The following is a 13,410-nucleotide window of genomic DNA, read 5'->3' on the forward strand; positions in this document are numbered from 1 at the left end:
CGTCAGAGACCTGCGGGAGTGTACAGATGTAAGTACTGAGAAACGTTTATTGACAGACTATACAGTGGCCTCTAAGGGATAGATTTTTTGAAAGGAAAACATTATGTAAGCCAAGGCCCAACTGCAATGCAAACGCTATGCTTAGTTTTAGTTTGTCATCTGGTGTTTTTCTGGTTGTAGAAATGTCAGATGTCAGGAATACAAGCAGGTAAAGTTTGTTCTCTGTGTGGTTTCCAGACCTACCTGTGGGAGATGACCAGCGGTGTTGAGGAGATCCCTCCAGGCATCGTCAACAAAGAGCACATCATCTTTGGCAACATGCTGGACCTCTACGAGTTCCACCACAAGTTAGTGTTCTGTACTGGGGTTACCCACACCGGACTCCCATTGCCTTGTAGATGCACTGGAGTGGTCAACCTATGGCCGGTCTATAGTAACTCAACCTGGGTCCTATTCATTAGTACACACCATAAATAAAAATGAAAACAAGCGTTTCTTATTGGACACGTTCAGGTAGTCCCTCCTCGTTTTGCCCCGTTTAGTTCTGTTCGGATCCTAGTGAATACAACCCTGATCTCTCCCTTTCTGTACAGCATCTTCCTGAAGGAGTTGGAGAAATATGAACAGCTACCTGAGGATGTGGGTCATTGCTTTGTCACCTGGGTGAGTGTCTCACTGTCTGGACAAGCCAGCTTACAACACTGACATAGGTGAGATGTTGCAGGAATATGAATATTGTGTCTCTTAACAGTTGTGTGTCCATTTTGCAGGCAGATAAGTTCCAGATGTATGTGAACTACTGCAAGAACAAACCAGACTCTACCCAGCTCATTCTGGAGCATGCAGGGCCCTATTTTGATGTACGTGTAGATGAGTACCAACGTAGGCATGCTATAAATACTTAATACATCAAATGTTGAACCACTAATCAAATTCTGCGAGGTCTTATTATGTGGTCTTTTGAATCAGATCTTTTGAAGTACTATTTATGCTAATAGTTTTGAATAAATGCAAGGAAGCAATATTATGCTGGTATATCAGTTATGACGGTAGCCAACAAATCTGGCTTCTCTGGGTGATTTCTGAGTGTTTGGCAGTGAGGCTGATCTTAACAGGAGGTGTGGTGGTAGTACAGGAGGGAGGAAGAGGGGTAGATGAAGCCTACTCACAGAAGGTTGACCTTAGGTTGCTGTCAGTGACCTCCAGCTCTGAGGAGAGGGGTATCTCCATTCTCCATCAGTGCTGTGTGTCTAGGTCTAGGAGCAGGATTACGCTGGCGACTGCTGCCTCGGCGTCTCTGTGCCCTTTAAGACGTCTCTGTCTTTTGGTTTCCAGGAAATTCAACAGAGGCACCGGCTGGCCAACTCCATATCCTCATACCTCATCAAGCCTGTCCAGAGAATAACCAAGTATCAGCTGCTTCTCAAGGTACTGTACACTGGCCAAATAGAAACAGTAGCTAGACGACTCTCATTAATAAGTACAGTGGGGAGAATAAGTATTTGATACACTGCCGATTTTGCAGGTTTTCCTACTTACAAAGCATGTAGAGGTCTGTAATTTTTATCATAGGTACACTTCAACTGTGAGAGACGCAATCTAAAACAAAAATCCAGAAAATCACATTGTATGATTTTTAAGTAATTAATTTGCATTTTACTGCATGACATAAGTATTTGATACATCAGAAAAGCAGAACTTAATATTTGGTACAAAAACCTTTGTTTGCAATTACAGAGATCATACGTTTCCTGTAGTTCTTGACCAGGTTTGCACACACTGCAGCAGGGATTTTGGCCGACTCATCCATACAGACCTTCTCCAGATCCTTCAAGTTTCGGGGCTGTCGCTAGGCACTAAGGACTTTCAGCTCCATCCAAAGATTTTCTATTGGGTTCAGGTCTGGAGACTGGCTAGGCCACTCCAGGACCTTGAGATGCTTCTTACGGAGCCACCCCTTAGTTACCCTGGCTGTGTGTTTCGGGTTGTTGTCATGCTGGAAGACCCAGCCACGACCCATCTTCAAAGCTCTTACTGAGGGAAGGAGGTTGTTGGCCAAGATCTCGCGATACACGGCCCCATCCATCCTCCCCTCAATACGGTGCAGTCGTCCTGTCCCCTTTGCAGAAAAGCATCCCCAAAGAATGATGTTTCCACCTCCATGCATCACGGTTGGGATGTTGTTCTTGGGATTGTACTCATCCTTCTTCTTCCTCCAAACACGGCGAGTGTTTAGACCAAAAAGCTATATTTTGTCTCATCAGACCACATGACCTTCTCCCATTCCTCCTCTGGACCATCCAGATGGCCATTGGCAAACTTCAGACGGGCCTGGACATGCGCTGGCTTGAGCAGGGGGACCTTGCGTGCGCTGCAGGATTTTAATCCATGACGGCGTAGTGTGTTACTAATGGTTTTCTTTGAGACTGTGGTCCCAGCTCTCTTCAGGTCATTGACCAGGTCCTGCCGTGTAGTTCTGGGCTGATCCCTCACCTTCCTCATGATCATTGATGCCCCACGAGGTGAGATCTTGCATGGAGCCCCAGACCGAGGGTGATTGACCGTCATCTTGAACTTCTTCCATTTTCTAATAATTGCGCCAACAGTTGTTGCCTTCTCACCAAGCTGCTTGCCTATTGTCCTGTAGCCCATCCCAGCCTTGTGCAGGTCTACAATTTTATCCCTGATGTCCTTACACAGCTCTCTGGTCTTGGCCATTGTGGAGAGGTTGAAGCCTGTTTGATTGAGTGTGTGGACAGGTGTCTTTTATACAGGTAACGAGCTCAAACAGGTGCAGTTAATACAGGTAATGAGTGGAGAACAGGAGGGCTTCTTAAAGAAAAACTAACAGGTCTGTGAGAGACGGAATTCTTACTGGTTGGTAGGTGATCAAATACTTATGTCATGCAATAAAATGCTAATGAATTACTTAAAAATCATACAATGTGATTTTCTGGATTTTTGTTACAGACCTCTACATGCTTTGTAAATAGGAAAACCTGCAAAATCGGCAGTGTATCAAATACTTGTTTCTCCCCACTGTATGTAACATACAACATGAGGTTCTGGTGCTCCCTCTGTTCTCTCACCCTCTGTAATCCAGCTTGTATAATGATCTTGCTTATTGTAGAACACATCGCTAGTTGTCAACAAAGCTACAGTGTTGGAAGCTAAACTGCATCTTGCATGGAACACAGTCCTTTACAGCCTTTATCTTTTGTTGGACCTTGAGGTTTGTGAAATGCAACTGAAGTTTTGTGTTTGTTTCCCTCTCTCACTGTGTGTGTGTGTGTGTGTGTGTGTGTGTGTGTGTGTGTGTGTGTGTGTGTGTGTGTGTGTGTGTGTGTGTGTGTGTGTGTGTGTGTGTGTGTGTTTGCGTTTCCTCTTCAGGAGCTGCTGACCTGCTGTGAGGAGGGGAAGGGGGAGATCAAGGATGGTCTGGAGGTGATGCTCAGTGTCCCCAAGAGAGCCAACGACGCCATGCACCTGAGCATGATGGACGGTAGGAGTAAATATACATAGAACTAGCTACGGGTTTCCCCTTTTATCTGTGGTAGGAGGACTAGGCCTTGACCTACTGGACATTCCTTTTAGCTCCTAGTGAAGCAGGCTGGGCTAACTCACAGGAAGCTTTCATGGAATATACACTACTGTTCAAAAGTTTGGGGTCACCTAGAAATGTCCTTGTTTTTGAAAGAAAAGCACATTTTTTGTCCATTAAAATAACATAAAATCTATCAGAAATACAGTGTAGACATTGTTAATCTTGTAAATTACTATTGTAGCTGGAAACGGCAGATTTTCTATGGAATATCTACATAGGCGTACAGAGGCCGATTATCAGCAACCATCACTCCTGTGTTCCAATGGCATGTTGTTTTAGCTAATCCCCCAATTAGCATTGGTGGGTTCGATTACAGGCTCAAAATGGCTAGAAACAAAGAACTTTCTTCTGAGACTCGTCTGTCTATTCTTGTTCTGAGAAATGAAGGCTATTCCATGCGAGAAATTGCCAATAAACTGAAGATCTCGTACAACGCTGTGTACTACTCCCTTCACAGAACAGCAAAACTGTATCTTAGCAGAATAGAAAGAGGAGTGAGAGGCCCCGGTGCACAACTGAGCAAAAGGACAAATACATTAGAGTGTCTAGTTTGAGAAACAGACGCCTCACAAGTCCTCAACTGGCAGCTTCATTAAATAGTATCCGCAAAACACCAGTCTCAACGGCAACAGCGAAGAGGCGACTCCGGGATGCTGGCCTTCTAGGCAGAGTTGCAAAGAAAATGCCATATCTCAGACTGGGCAATAGAGAGTTTATATTAAGATGGGCAAAATAACACAGACACTGGACAGAGGAACTCTGCCTAGAAATCAACAGTTTTCAGCTGTGCTAACATAATTGCAAAAGGGTTTTCTAATGCTCAGTTAGCCTTAAAATGATACACTTGGATTGGCTAACACAATGTGCCATTGGAACACAGGAGTGATGGTTGCTGATAATGGGCCTCTGTATGCCTATGTAGATATTCCATTAAAGATCTGCTGTTTCCAACTACAATAGTCATTTACAACATTAACAATGTCTACACTGTATTTCTGATCAATTTTGTGTTATTTTAAATGGACAAAAAAAAGTGTTTTTCTTTCAAAAACAAGGACATTTCTAAGTGACCACAAACTTTTGAACTGTAGTGTAGCTTTACAAATTCTTATTTGAATCAAGTGACTTGACAGTCCCCTCTCTTCCTCCTCCTCTTCCCCCCTCCAGGGTTCGATGGGAACATTGACTCCCAAGGAGAGCTGATCCTGCAGGAGTCCTTCCAGGTGTGGGATCCCAAGACTCTGATCCGTAAGGGACGTGAGCGCCACCTCTTCCTATTTGAGATGTCCCTGGTCTTCAGCAAGGAGGTCAAGGACTCTAACGGACGCAACAAGTACCTCTACAAGAGCAAGCTCTTTGTAAGCACAACCTGTCCACTCTCTCATCACAATGGCTGGAACTTGAGATCTGCACGCTTAACTTAAATGGAAGTCTCCCATTCACATCAATGAATGATTTACCAAAAGAGTTGCCTGCGCAGATCTCTAGTCAATACTTTTTTATCAACCCTATATTTACTCGCTTCCTTTCCAGTTCTTTCTCTAACTCTGTTTTTGTGTTGTCTCTGCTCCTAAGACTTCAGAGCTTGGTGTCACAGAACATGTGGAGGGGGATCCGTGTAAGTTTGCTCTCTGGGTTGGGAGGACCCCCAGTTCAGACAACAAGATGGTGCTGAAGGTAACTGGGACATTAAGACTTAACAGTAACCCAGCACACAATCAAGCACAATGAATATTTATGTATTTACTCCCACTTTTGTCCAAAACGTATTCCCTTAAGTGGGTGTTACTGTGTGTTTTAAAGATTTAAGTTCAACCCACTAAGATTTGATGACCACTAAATGTACTCCTACAATTCCGCCCAAAACACATTTCTTTGAGTGGGCGTTACCAAGCCTATGTATTCAAGTTCGAAGATTTGCATAACAGTTCATGCACTTAGAAACATATCTGCGTGTTGATGCGTTGTGAGTCACAGCACACACACATACACATGCTATGTATATATTATACACATTATATAATGGCAGACTGCCCATCTTAATCTGTCCGTTATATAAAAGCAGCATACTCTTGATTGTTGTTGCATAGTTCCCATGAAGACATGAGTGAGTCATATGCTAATTATGTGTCCACTCATTCACATCATTCACACAGCACTGAAGGGCCCTTTAAATGGCTCCTCGGAATTCCTCAATTGTGAAACATACTGTAATCGATTGAAAGGGTCTTACTGAATGACAGGAACATGACAAAATGTGTGTTCTGTCGATGTACTCTGGTAAAAAATAGTAAGCATTGGAGTGAACGCATCGATGAAGGCATCAGGGTTGACTGTGTTGACTGAACAGCTCTGAGTGTAGTTAGTGTCGCATCATAGATCGTGTCGAAATATTGGGAATGTGTGGACTGAGATCTTTCTGCCCGCCCGTCTGTCTTGACCGTCCGTCCGTCTGTCCCCTCAGGCGTCCAGCATAGAGAACAAGCAGGACTGGATCAAACACATCCGGGAGGTGATCCAGGAGCGTACCATCCACCTGAGAGGAGCCCTGAAGGAGCCTATTCACATCCCCAAGGCCACCACAGTCAAACACAAGGGCAGAAGGTACAGTACAGTACTCCACCTTGTATCAACCTCATCACTTCTCACAGCCTTTCTTCCAGACCATACAGGACTGACTGCATGGGACATTGGTTTTATACATTACAGTTATTGTTCTGTCAGTACCGCAGCACAACCTAACATTAAAGTGCCCCAACAGTATTTTATTGTGAGAGCTGCCCCGCCCTGTCTTGATTCCTCTTGTCCCTCTGTAGTCATGGAGATGACTTGGACAGCCAGGGTGATGCCAGCAGTCAGCCAGACACCATCTCTATCGCCTCCCGTACCTCTCAGAACACACTGGACAGCGATAAGGTGAGTCATCATATGCTGCCCATTGCCTTCCAACAGCTACGCCATTCAAATACGACACGTTGCCAACTCCGGAGTCTGATGTAAGACAATGGTCTGCTGCTACAATCCCTGCAGTTTAGGGCTTCACCAACGATGGCTGTTGGTCTTTGTTGTGGAACAGCGGAGGTCTTCACAGTATCATTTGACACGTTAGACTCTAGAGATGTCTTTTCAACAGCATTTCAAACTGTAGCCTCTAAATCCAGTCCTTTTTAGGAGAGACCGCAACCAGACAAGTAAATTAGAAATTAGTATTTCAAGACATCGTTTTAATTTGGACGGGCTTCCTGTGAACCAGTTAGACTTTTAGACTTTTCCTTTCCATCTCAGAGATGAACATGAGAAACATGGCTCGTCTTCAGGAAGGAACAGAATGTGTAATTTTATCAGGCAATAACAGCACAGAAGGATATCACTCCTACTCACAGTCAGAGCTATATTCTCTCACACAAACACTCTGCCTCTTTAGGGACCATGTTCCCCTGCCAAAGCTGGACTTGCAGTTATTCTGCTCTATGCAGCTATGCTCCTAATTCAAGGAATTAGGTTCAATTTGACGTAGCCACAGTGGTTGAGTCCCTATTCCCTTTATAGTGCACTCCTGGTCAAAAATAATGCACAGCAAAATGAATATGGTGACATTTGGAAGACATGCATAGTATGTCCCTTTCTGTAAGTGTCCTTCCTGACACAGTGTAGCTCTGGTTCTGTCAGGGTACAGAAAACAACACAGAGAGGGTCAGTCAAGGTCACAGAGAGGTGATGAGGGAGAGTCCTTGTGTCCTCTCATGTCCACTAATGAACCGTGGTTCCTTTAATGCAGGGCACAATCACTCACAGTCAACTCTCTCTTTCTCGCTCTCTCTTTTTTTCCTTTCTCTGCTCTTTCTCTGCCTCCCTCTCTCTGTCTTTCTTTCTCTCGCTCTCTGCCTCTTCGCCTGGTGTTGTGAGATCTGTGAGAGGCAATGACAGAGTGGAGTTGTGTGTCGGCGACGCGTCAACGAGTGTGTCAGCCTCCCACTAACTGTACCACTCTCTGTGTCAGTGTCATATCTCCAGCCTCTCCTTGGAGAAGGCACAGCTGGTACAGTAGACAAGGAAGGGAGTGCTTTGGCTCTGGTATATAGTACCTAGATACCATCGTAGGGCCATCGGGCGGCGGGATATGAGAGTAGGTGGGCCTGCGTGTTACCTCAGGTCAGTGTGGTTCAGGGTTAAGTTAACCTTGTGTCTCGTCGATGGATTAGATTCAGCATCAGGAGCATCAGAGTATGAAGGAGAAGAGGACAGAGGACAGAATCATGGAGGACAATAAAAACTCAGGTCCGGTGGCTCAGCTTTTGAACTCTCTGGCTTTGCCTCACTACCAATGGGTATGTATGGATCTCTAGCAGTTACTAACTAGCCATGTTGGTGGGATGTTGGTTGGAATCCTTAATTGGTTTAATTTGATAGTCATTTGAAGAACGTGTTGTCAGTGTGGAACTGCCGAGGGTGATCGTCATTCTCCTGTAACTGATTTCCCTGTTTGAAACGTCCCTGATGTGCTCATCATCGTCAATGTATATTTGAATGGAATACTATATATGGCAGTTTAATGGACATTTTCTCCCCCTGCATCTACTGCTTTAGAATGTCAGAGCGTTTCTTGGGTCGTGTTGAGGCATCTGAATGTGTGGCGAGTGACTCACCAGAATGACATGTTTACAGTACAACTCAGTACAGTTGAGCTACAGTAGCTACAGTATGTGGTTGGTTTGGAGCCTGCACTGTGCTGAGTGACTGCTCTGATGGCCATCAAAATAAGCTCTTACTCTAGCCTTGTGACTGAGACTGGGTCTGAGGAAACGGAATGACTGACAAGTGGTAAATCAGCAGTTCTCAGGGGGACTTGGGGACCTTCAAACCCATATAAGAACTCAGTTGTTGACATGCTAATAATAGACTCGCTATTGCTGATTAGTACATCCTAAGAATCTCACCATTTAATGACATGTAGTTATATTTCACACCCTCATTATGATACTGCTCCTAAACATCAATATATTCAGGCTGTTTCTTCATAACCTCAAACTATTCCTTTATGTTATGTAATGTTTATAGTAAGTCTGACATGCTCCTTCTCTCTCTCCCTCTCTCTCCCTCTCCATCACTCTTTCTCTCCCTCTCCATCCCTCCCTCTCTCCCTCTCCATCGCTCCCTCTCTCTAGCTCTCTGGTGGCTGTGAGCTGACCGTGGTTATCCATGACTTTGTGGCTAGTAATGGCAGCAGCTCTGAGCTGACTGTACGGAGGGGTCAGACAGTGGAGGTGCTGGAGAGGCTCCATGACAAGCCAGACTGGTGCCTGGTGAGGACCACGGACCGCTCCCCTGCCCAGGAGGGCATAGTACCCTGTTCCATGCTCTGCATCGCTCACTCACGCTCCAGTATGGAGATGGAAGGACTCTTCAACCACCACCACAAAGGTAGGCCTTGATGTTGGGACTGAGAAGGCTGGAACACACACAGACACACAGACACAGATACATAGACACACTGTCAGCCTTGCTGTTGTGAGGCACCTGGAATACAGTACGGGAAACGATTACATGCACACATCATATGGTTCTAAGCAGGTGCTGGAGATCAAATGATATGTTCAGCTAAAGTAAAAAAATAAAATAAAATGTCTGGCGTCAATCTACCGTTAGGTCTGGAACACGCGCACACACACACACACACACACACACACACACACACACACACACACACGCACCGTCTGTACCTTGGTCCCAGGGGGTTTCTAGTGGGCGAGTGTGTACTTGCAGCCAGTGAAGGATTCCAGGTGCTCCCTGTTTTGCAGTTTGTAGAGGAAGTGTTGATGACTCACGTGCTGCTGTGGAAAACATATTGATTACCACCTACATTATTCTGTGGGAATTCATATAGACATGACTAACTCTGGGAAGTCATACATGCATACGTGGCCTGTCTCTCATGGTTCATATTCGTCAGGCACCAAACGGAAGATAACTGACTGAAACAGGTAGAGACTACCTGAACTTGTCAAATATAAAACACACGCATTTTTGTTTTCTGTTACAAAACGTTTTGCTACCGTGTGGCCTTCAATATGACCCTGTCCTTTTGACTGGACAGTGGTTTTTCTTCATCTTTCTTCAAAGGAGAAGTAGTTATTGAGCTCCATGACCTGACCCCATTCCAGACCCCAGGGGATGAGATCAAAGAAACCTGGGTGGCACTTGGAGCTTCTGTTCTGTCATGACTGAGTCACTCAGTAAAGCTTTGTTCCTGTCAGATGGCCCACCCTCCTCCTGTCTGGTCTGTAATAAGATAGAGGTGATGTTTGTGTACTATATACTGGTGGTTCCCATGGTGCGGCCAAGGCTACCTGGGGCGGCAGGTATCCTAGTTGTTAGAGCGTTGGGCCAGTAACCTGAAAGGTTGCTGGATCAAATCCCCTAGCTGACAAAGTTAACATCTGTCGTTCTATCCCTGAACAAGGCAGTTAACCCACTGTTCCCCGGTAGGTTTTCATTGTAAATAAAAATGTGTTCTTAACTGACTTGCCTAGTTAAATAATGGAAAAAATGATATGCTGATAGGTTTCCTAAACATTAGGCTCTTCATCATTTTATAAGGGAGTGGGGAATCCTGTATTTTGGCTTAAACCAGGTAGTGTTTGATGCATGTTACACACTTGGATGGTTTTCCCCAACTAATAACAAACTTAAGGATTTCCCATCCAGTTCTTTATTATTCTGCTGCCTTCAAGTTTCATGTGTGCTTTTTTCCCATGTTTTTCCTGAGCGCCTGTAGGAGCATCAGAACTTCTTAGACGGTCCGTTCTTATACCCGCGCAGCGCCATAGCTTTCCTATTTTCTGTAGTGAATTGTTATGCAGACTGAAGACTCCCCTCAGCAGGGCTCCTTTAGAACTAGGAGGATGAATATGTCCTTGGTGCTCCCCTTGTCTTTGTGGTGCTTTGTCCTTGAAGCAGAGCATGTAGGCCTAGGCCTTTTTCTCAGGGCAGTGGACGGATTAGGGGTATGGGTGGGAAGATCTGGGAACTCCCCTCTTCCTACTCCCGACTGGTGTTGTCACCCAGATGCATGGCTGGGCCAGAATGAGTGCAGCCTGTGAGCAGGAGGTTTGCCCTGGTAAACGTCTGGGAGTTGTAGAAGGCGATGGATGGATGTGTCTCACTAACTCACAGGAAGACTATTCATTCATTGTTTTTCCTCATTGCATTCCCCATCCCTTGGACTTAGAACAAAGCCCTTGCTGGCTGGTTGCCTGTGGTGAATTAGTAGCTGTCATAGCTTGTGTCAACCCCACAAGTTCTCAGAAAATGCTGTTGATGTGACTCCTGCGATGTTTTTGCAATTAAGTTTGTAAACTGAATTAGCAAAGCTACTGCTTTTTGGCTATTTTTGTATTTTCCAACTATAGAACCATGGACTAGGACAGGGTTCCCCAACTGAAGGCCTGCGGGTGGTTTTATTTGGCTCCCCAGGTTTTCAAGGCCAAAAAAAATCATAAATGTATATATTTATATTTTTGTGTAATTTTCATTGTTGGACATAAAAGACTGTAAAAACACCAGAAAATCAGCTCCAAGTGATTGACATTTTGGAAATATCTTCCCAAGTATTCCCATACATAATAGAGAGACTTTGGTGATCGTATACAAATAATTATAATTCATAATAATTGATTGGATTTATATAGCACTTTTATACCACCTGAGGTACTCAAAGCGCTTTACATAGTAGGGGGAAACTCACCTCATCCACCATCAATGTGTAGCACCCACCTCAGTGATGCATGGTGGCCATTTTTGTGCCAGAACTCTCACCACACATCAGCTATCAGGTGGAGAGGTGAAGAGTGATATATGCCAATTAGGAATGAGGGGGAGGATTAGGTGGTCATGATGGAATGTGGCCAGGTTGGGAATTTAGCCAGGAAACCGGGGTGAACACGGTCAGCACACCCTTTTTAACATCCCATCTGAAAGACGGCACCCTACGCAGGACAATGTTCCCAAATGTAATCAAGGTTTCAAATTATGTTTCATTTTTTGGCAAATATTTTATCTGTTTAGGTTTCTTGCGGGAAGTCTGCATTTTAAATATATATATTTTTATTATGTTCCGGCCCCCAGACCATCCGCCCAATAAAAAATTGGCCCGCAGCTGAATCTAGTTGAGGATCCCTGGACGAGAAAATGCCACCATGACTATCCCCAGGTAGAGCAGTGTGGACCGAAGTGTTCAGTAGGGGGAATAGGGACCATCAATAAGTTTAGCGTATTTCTAAAATGTGCTAAAGAGGCAATATAGCAACACCTCCCTTCAGTTGCTGATTCAGCTTAAAACGGTTACCTTCTCAAAGGTACCAGGGAGGCCTTAGCTTTTTTGGTGTGGCGCACGTGTGTGTGTGTGTGTTCCACGTGTGTGTGTGTTGTGCACGTTGTGTGTTTTGGTTCTTACAGGAAACAGGCTCTGTGGTTAGTGCCCAGAGATCCTGATGAGAAAACACACAGTTGAACAGGGAGAGTTTGTGTGGGCTGTCTGTTTTACTCCTCCAGCCCTGTATGCACTGCAGGGTAGATTGAGATCTGACTGTACAAATGTGTGAGAGGCACCTTAGCAGCTACAGTCAGTCACACTACTGAATGTTCTTAAGTGTATTGAGCTTAGCTTAAATAAGGACATTGCAACTGTGCTCAGAAGTAAAGCTGCGACTATATATGCTACATTTCTACAATACATACTGCTTGGTCCAAACATACCAAAACAGTCATGAAGAGGGCACGACAAAACCTTTTCCCCCTCAGGAGGTGAAAAGATTTGGCATGGGCCCCCAGATCCTCAAAAGGTTCTATAGCTGCACCATCGAGAGCATCCTGACTGGTTGCATCACCGCCTGGTGTGGCAACTACTCGGCATCTGACCGTAAGGCGCTACAGAGGGTAGTGCGAACGGCCCAGTACATCACTGGGGCCAAGCTTCCTGCCATCTAGGACCTATATAATAGGCAGTGTCAGAGGAAAGCCCATAAAATTGTCAGAGACTCCAGTCACCCAAGTTATAGATTGTTTTCTCCTCTACCGTACGGCAAGCGGTACCGGAGCGCCAAGTCTAGGACCAAAAGGATCCTTAACAGCTTCTACCCCCAAGCCATTAGACTATTGAACAATTCATAAAAATCACCACCGGACTTTTAACATTGACCCCCCCCCCCCCTTGTACATTGCTGCTACTCGCTGTTTGTTTGTTACCCATGAATAGTCACTTCGCCCCCCATCTACATGTACAGATTACCTCAGTTAGCCTGTACCCCTGCACACTGACTCAGTACCCCCTGTATATAGCCTCGTTATTATTATTCTTATTGTGTTACTTTTTATTAATACTTTTTATTTTAGGTAAATATTTTCTTCTTCTTTAACTGCACTGTTGGTTAAGGGCGTGTAAGTAAGCATTTCACGGTAAAGTCTACACTTGTTGTATTCGGCACATGTGGCAAATAACGTTTGATTTGATTTGTGGAAGCTGAGCCCATGCTGTTTGAGGGCTTGAGCTTCTACTAGGGGTTTTACGGTAAAGTGTGCCGTCTGATTCTAAATGTTCCTTTGGGACAGAGGAGGCTTGCCCTCACAGTACAACAGCCCACTCTCTGGGAGAGTAGAGAAGAGAGAGCAGATCCCATCCCACTAACACAGCAGAGTGATCTCATCTGAGCTAGAGGATACAGCTTCTTCCTGTAGCTTTTTCTTAAACTACATGATTCTTTATATGTTCTCCTAAAATTATTTTGAAGAATTGGATTTTAAACAGTGTG

At 44.8% G+C, this 13,410-nt stretch overlaps 1 protein-coding gene across 4 annotated transcripts in view; it reads left to right on the forward strand.

Annotated features, from left to right (window-relative positions):
* Window positions 1-13,410, forward strand: part of LOC110485836 (triple functional domain protein) — a 149,624-nt gene that overhangs the window by 111,194 nt on the left and 25,020 nt on the right. For all 4 annotated transcript variants that reach the window (XR_016485648.1, XM_021557045.3, XM_090195238.1 and 1 more), the window contains 11 exons: window positions 1-28; window positions 238-347; window positions 594-663; window positions 771-860; window positions 1,336-1,428; window positions 3,391-3,502; window positions 4,772-4,962; window positions 5,180-5,281; window positions 6,069-6,208; window positions 6,421-6,520; window positions 8,770-9,025. The exon at window positions 1-28 is cut by the window's left edge and continues 39 nt beyond it. Coding sequence is in view for 3 of the 4 variants with exons in the window: in XM_021557045.3 (XP_021412720.3) it covers window positions 1-28; window positions 238-347; window positions 594-663; window positions 771-860; window positions 1,336-1,428; window positions 3,391-3,502; window positions 4,772-4,962; window positions 5,180-5,281; window positions 6,069-6,208; window positions 6,421-6,520; window positions 8,770-9,025 (1,292 nt within the window). In the remaining variant the exon portion in view is untranslated. The remainder of the gene's footprint in view (window positions 29-237; window positions 348-593; window positions 664-770; window positions 861-1,335; window positions 1,429-3,390; window positions 3,503-4,771; window positions 4,963-5,179; window positions 5,282-6,068; window positions 6,209-6,420; window positions 6,521-8,769; window positions 9,026-13,410) is intronic.

The sequence above is a fragment of the Oncorhynchus mykiss genome, chromosome 2 (assembly GCF_057628025.1).
Source record: "Oncorhynchus mykiss isolate SJ-2025 chromosome 2, ASM5762802v1, whole genome shotgun sequence".
NCBI classification, from domain to species: Eukaryota; Metazoa; Chordata; class Actinopteri; order Salmoniformes; family Salmonidae; genus Oncorhynchus; species Oncorhynchus mykiss.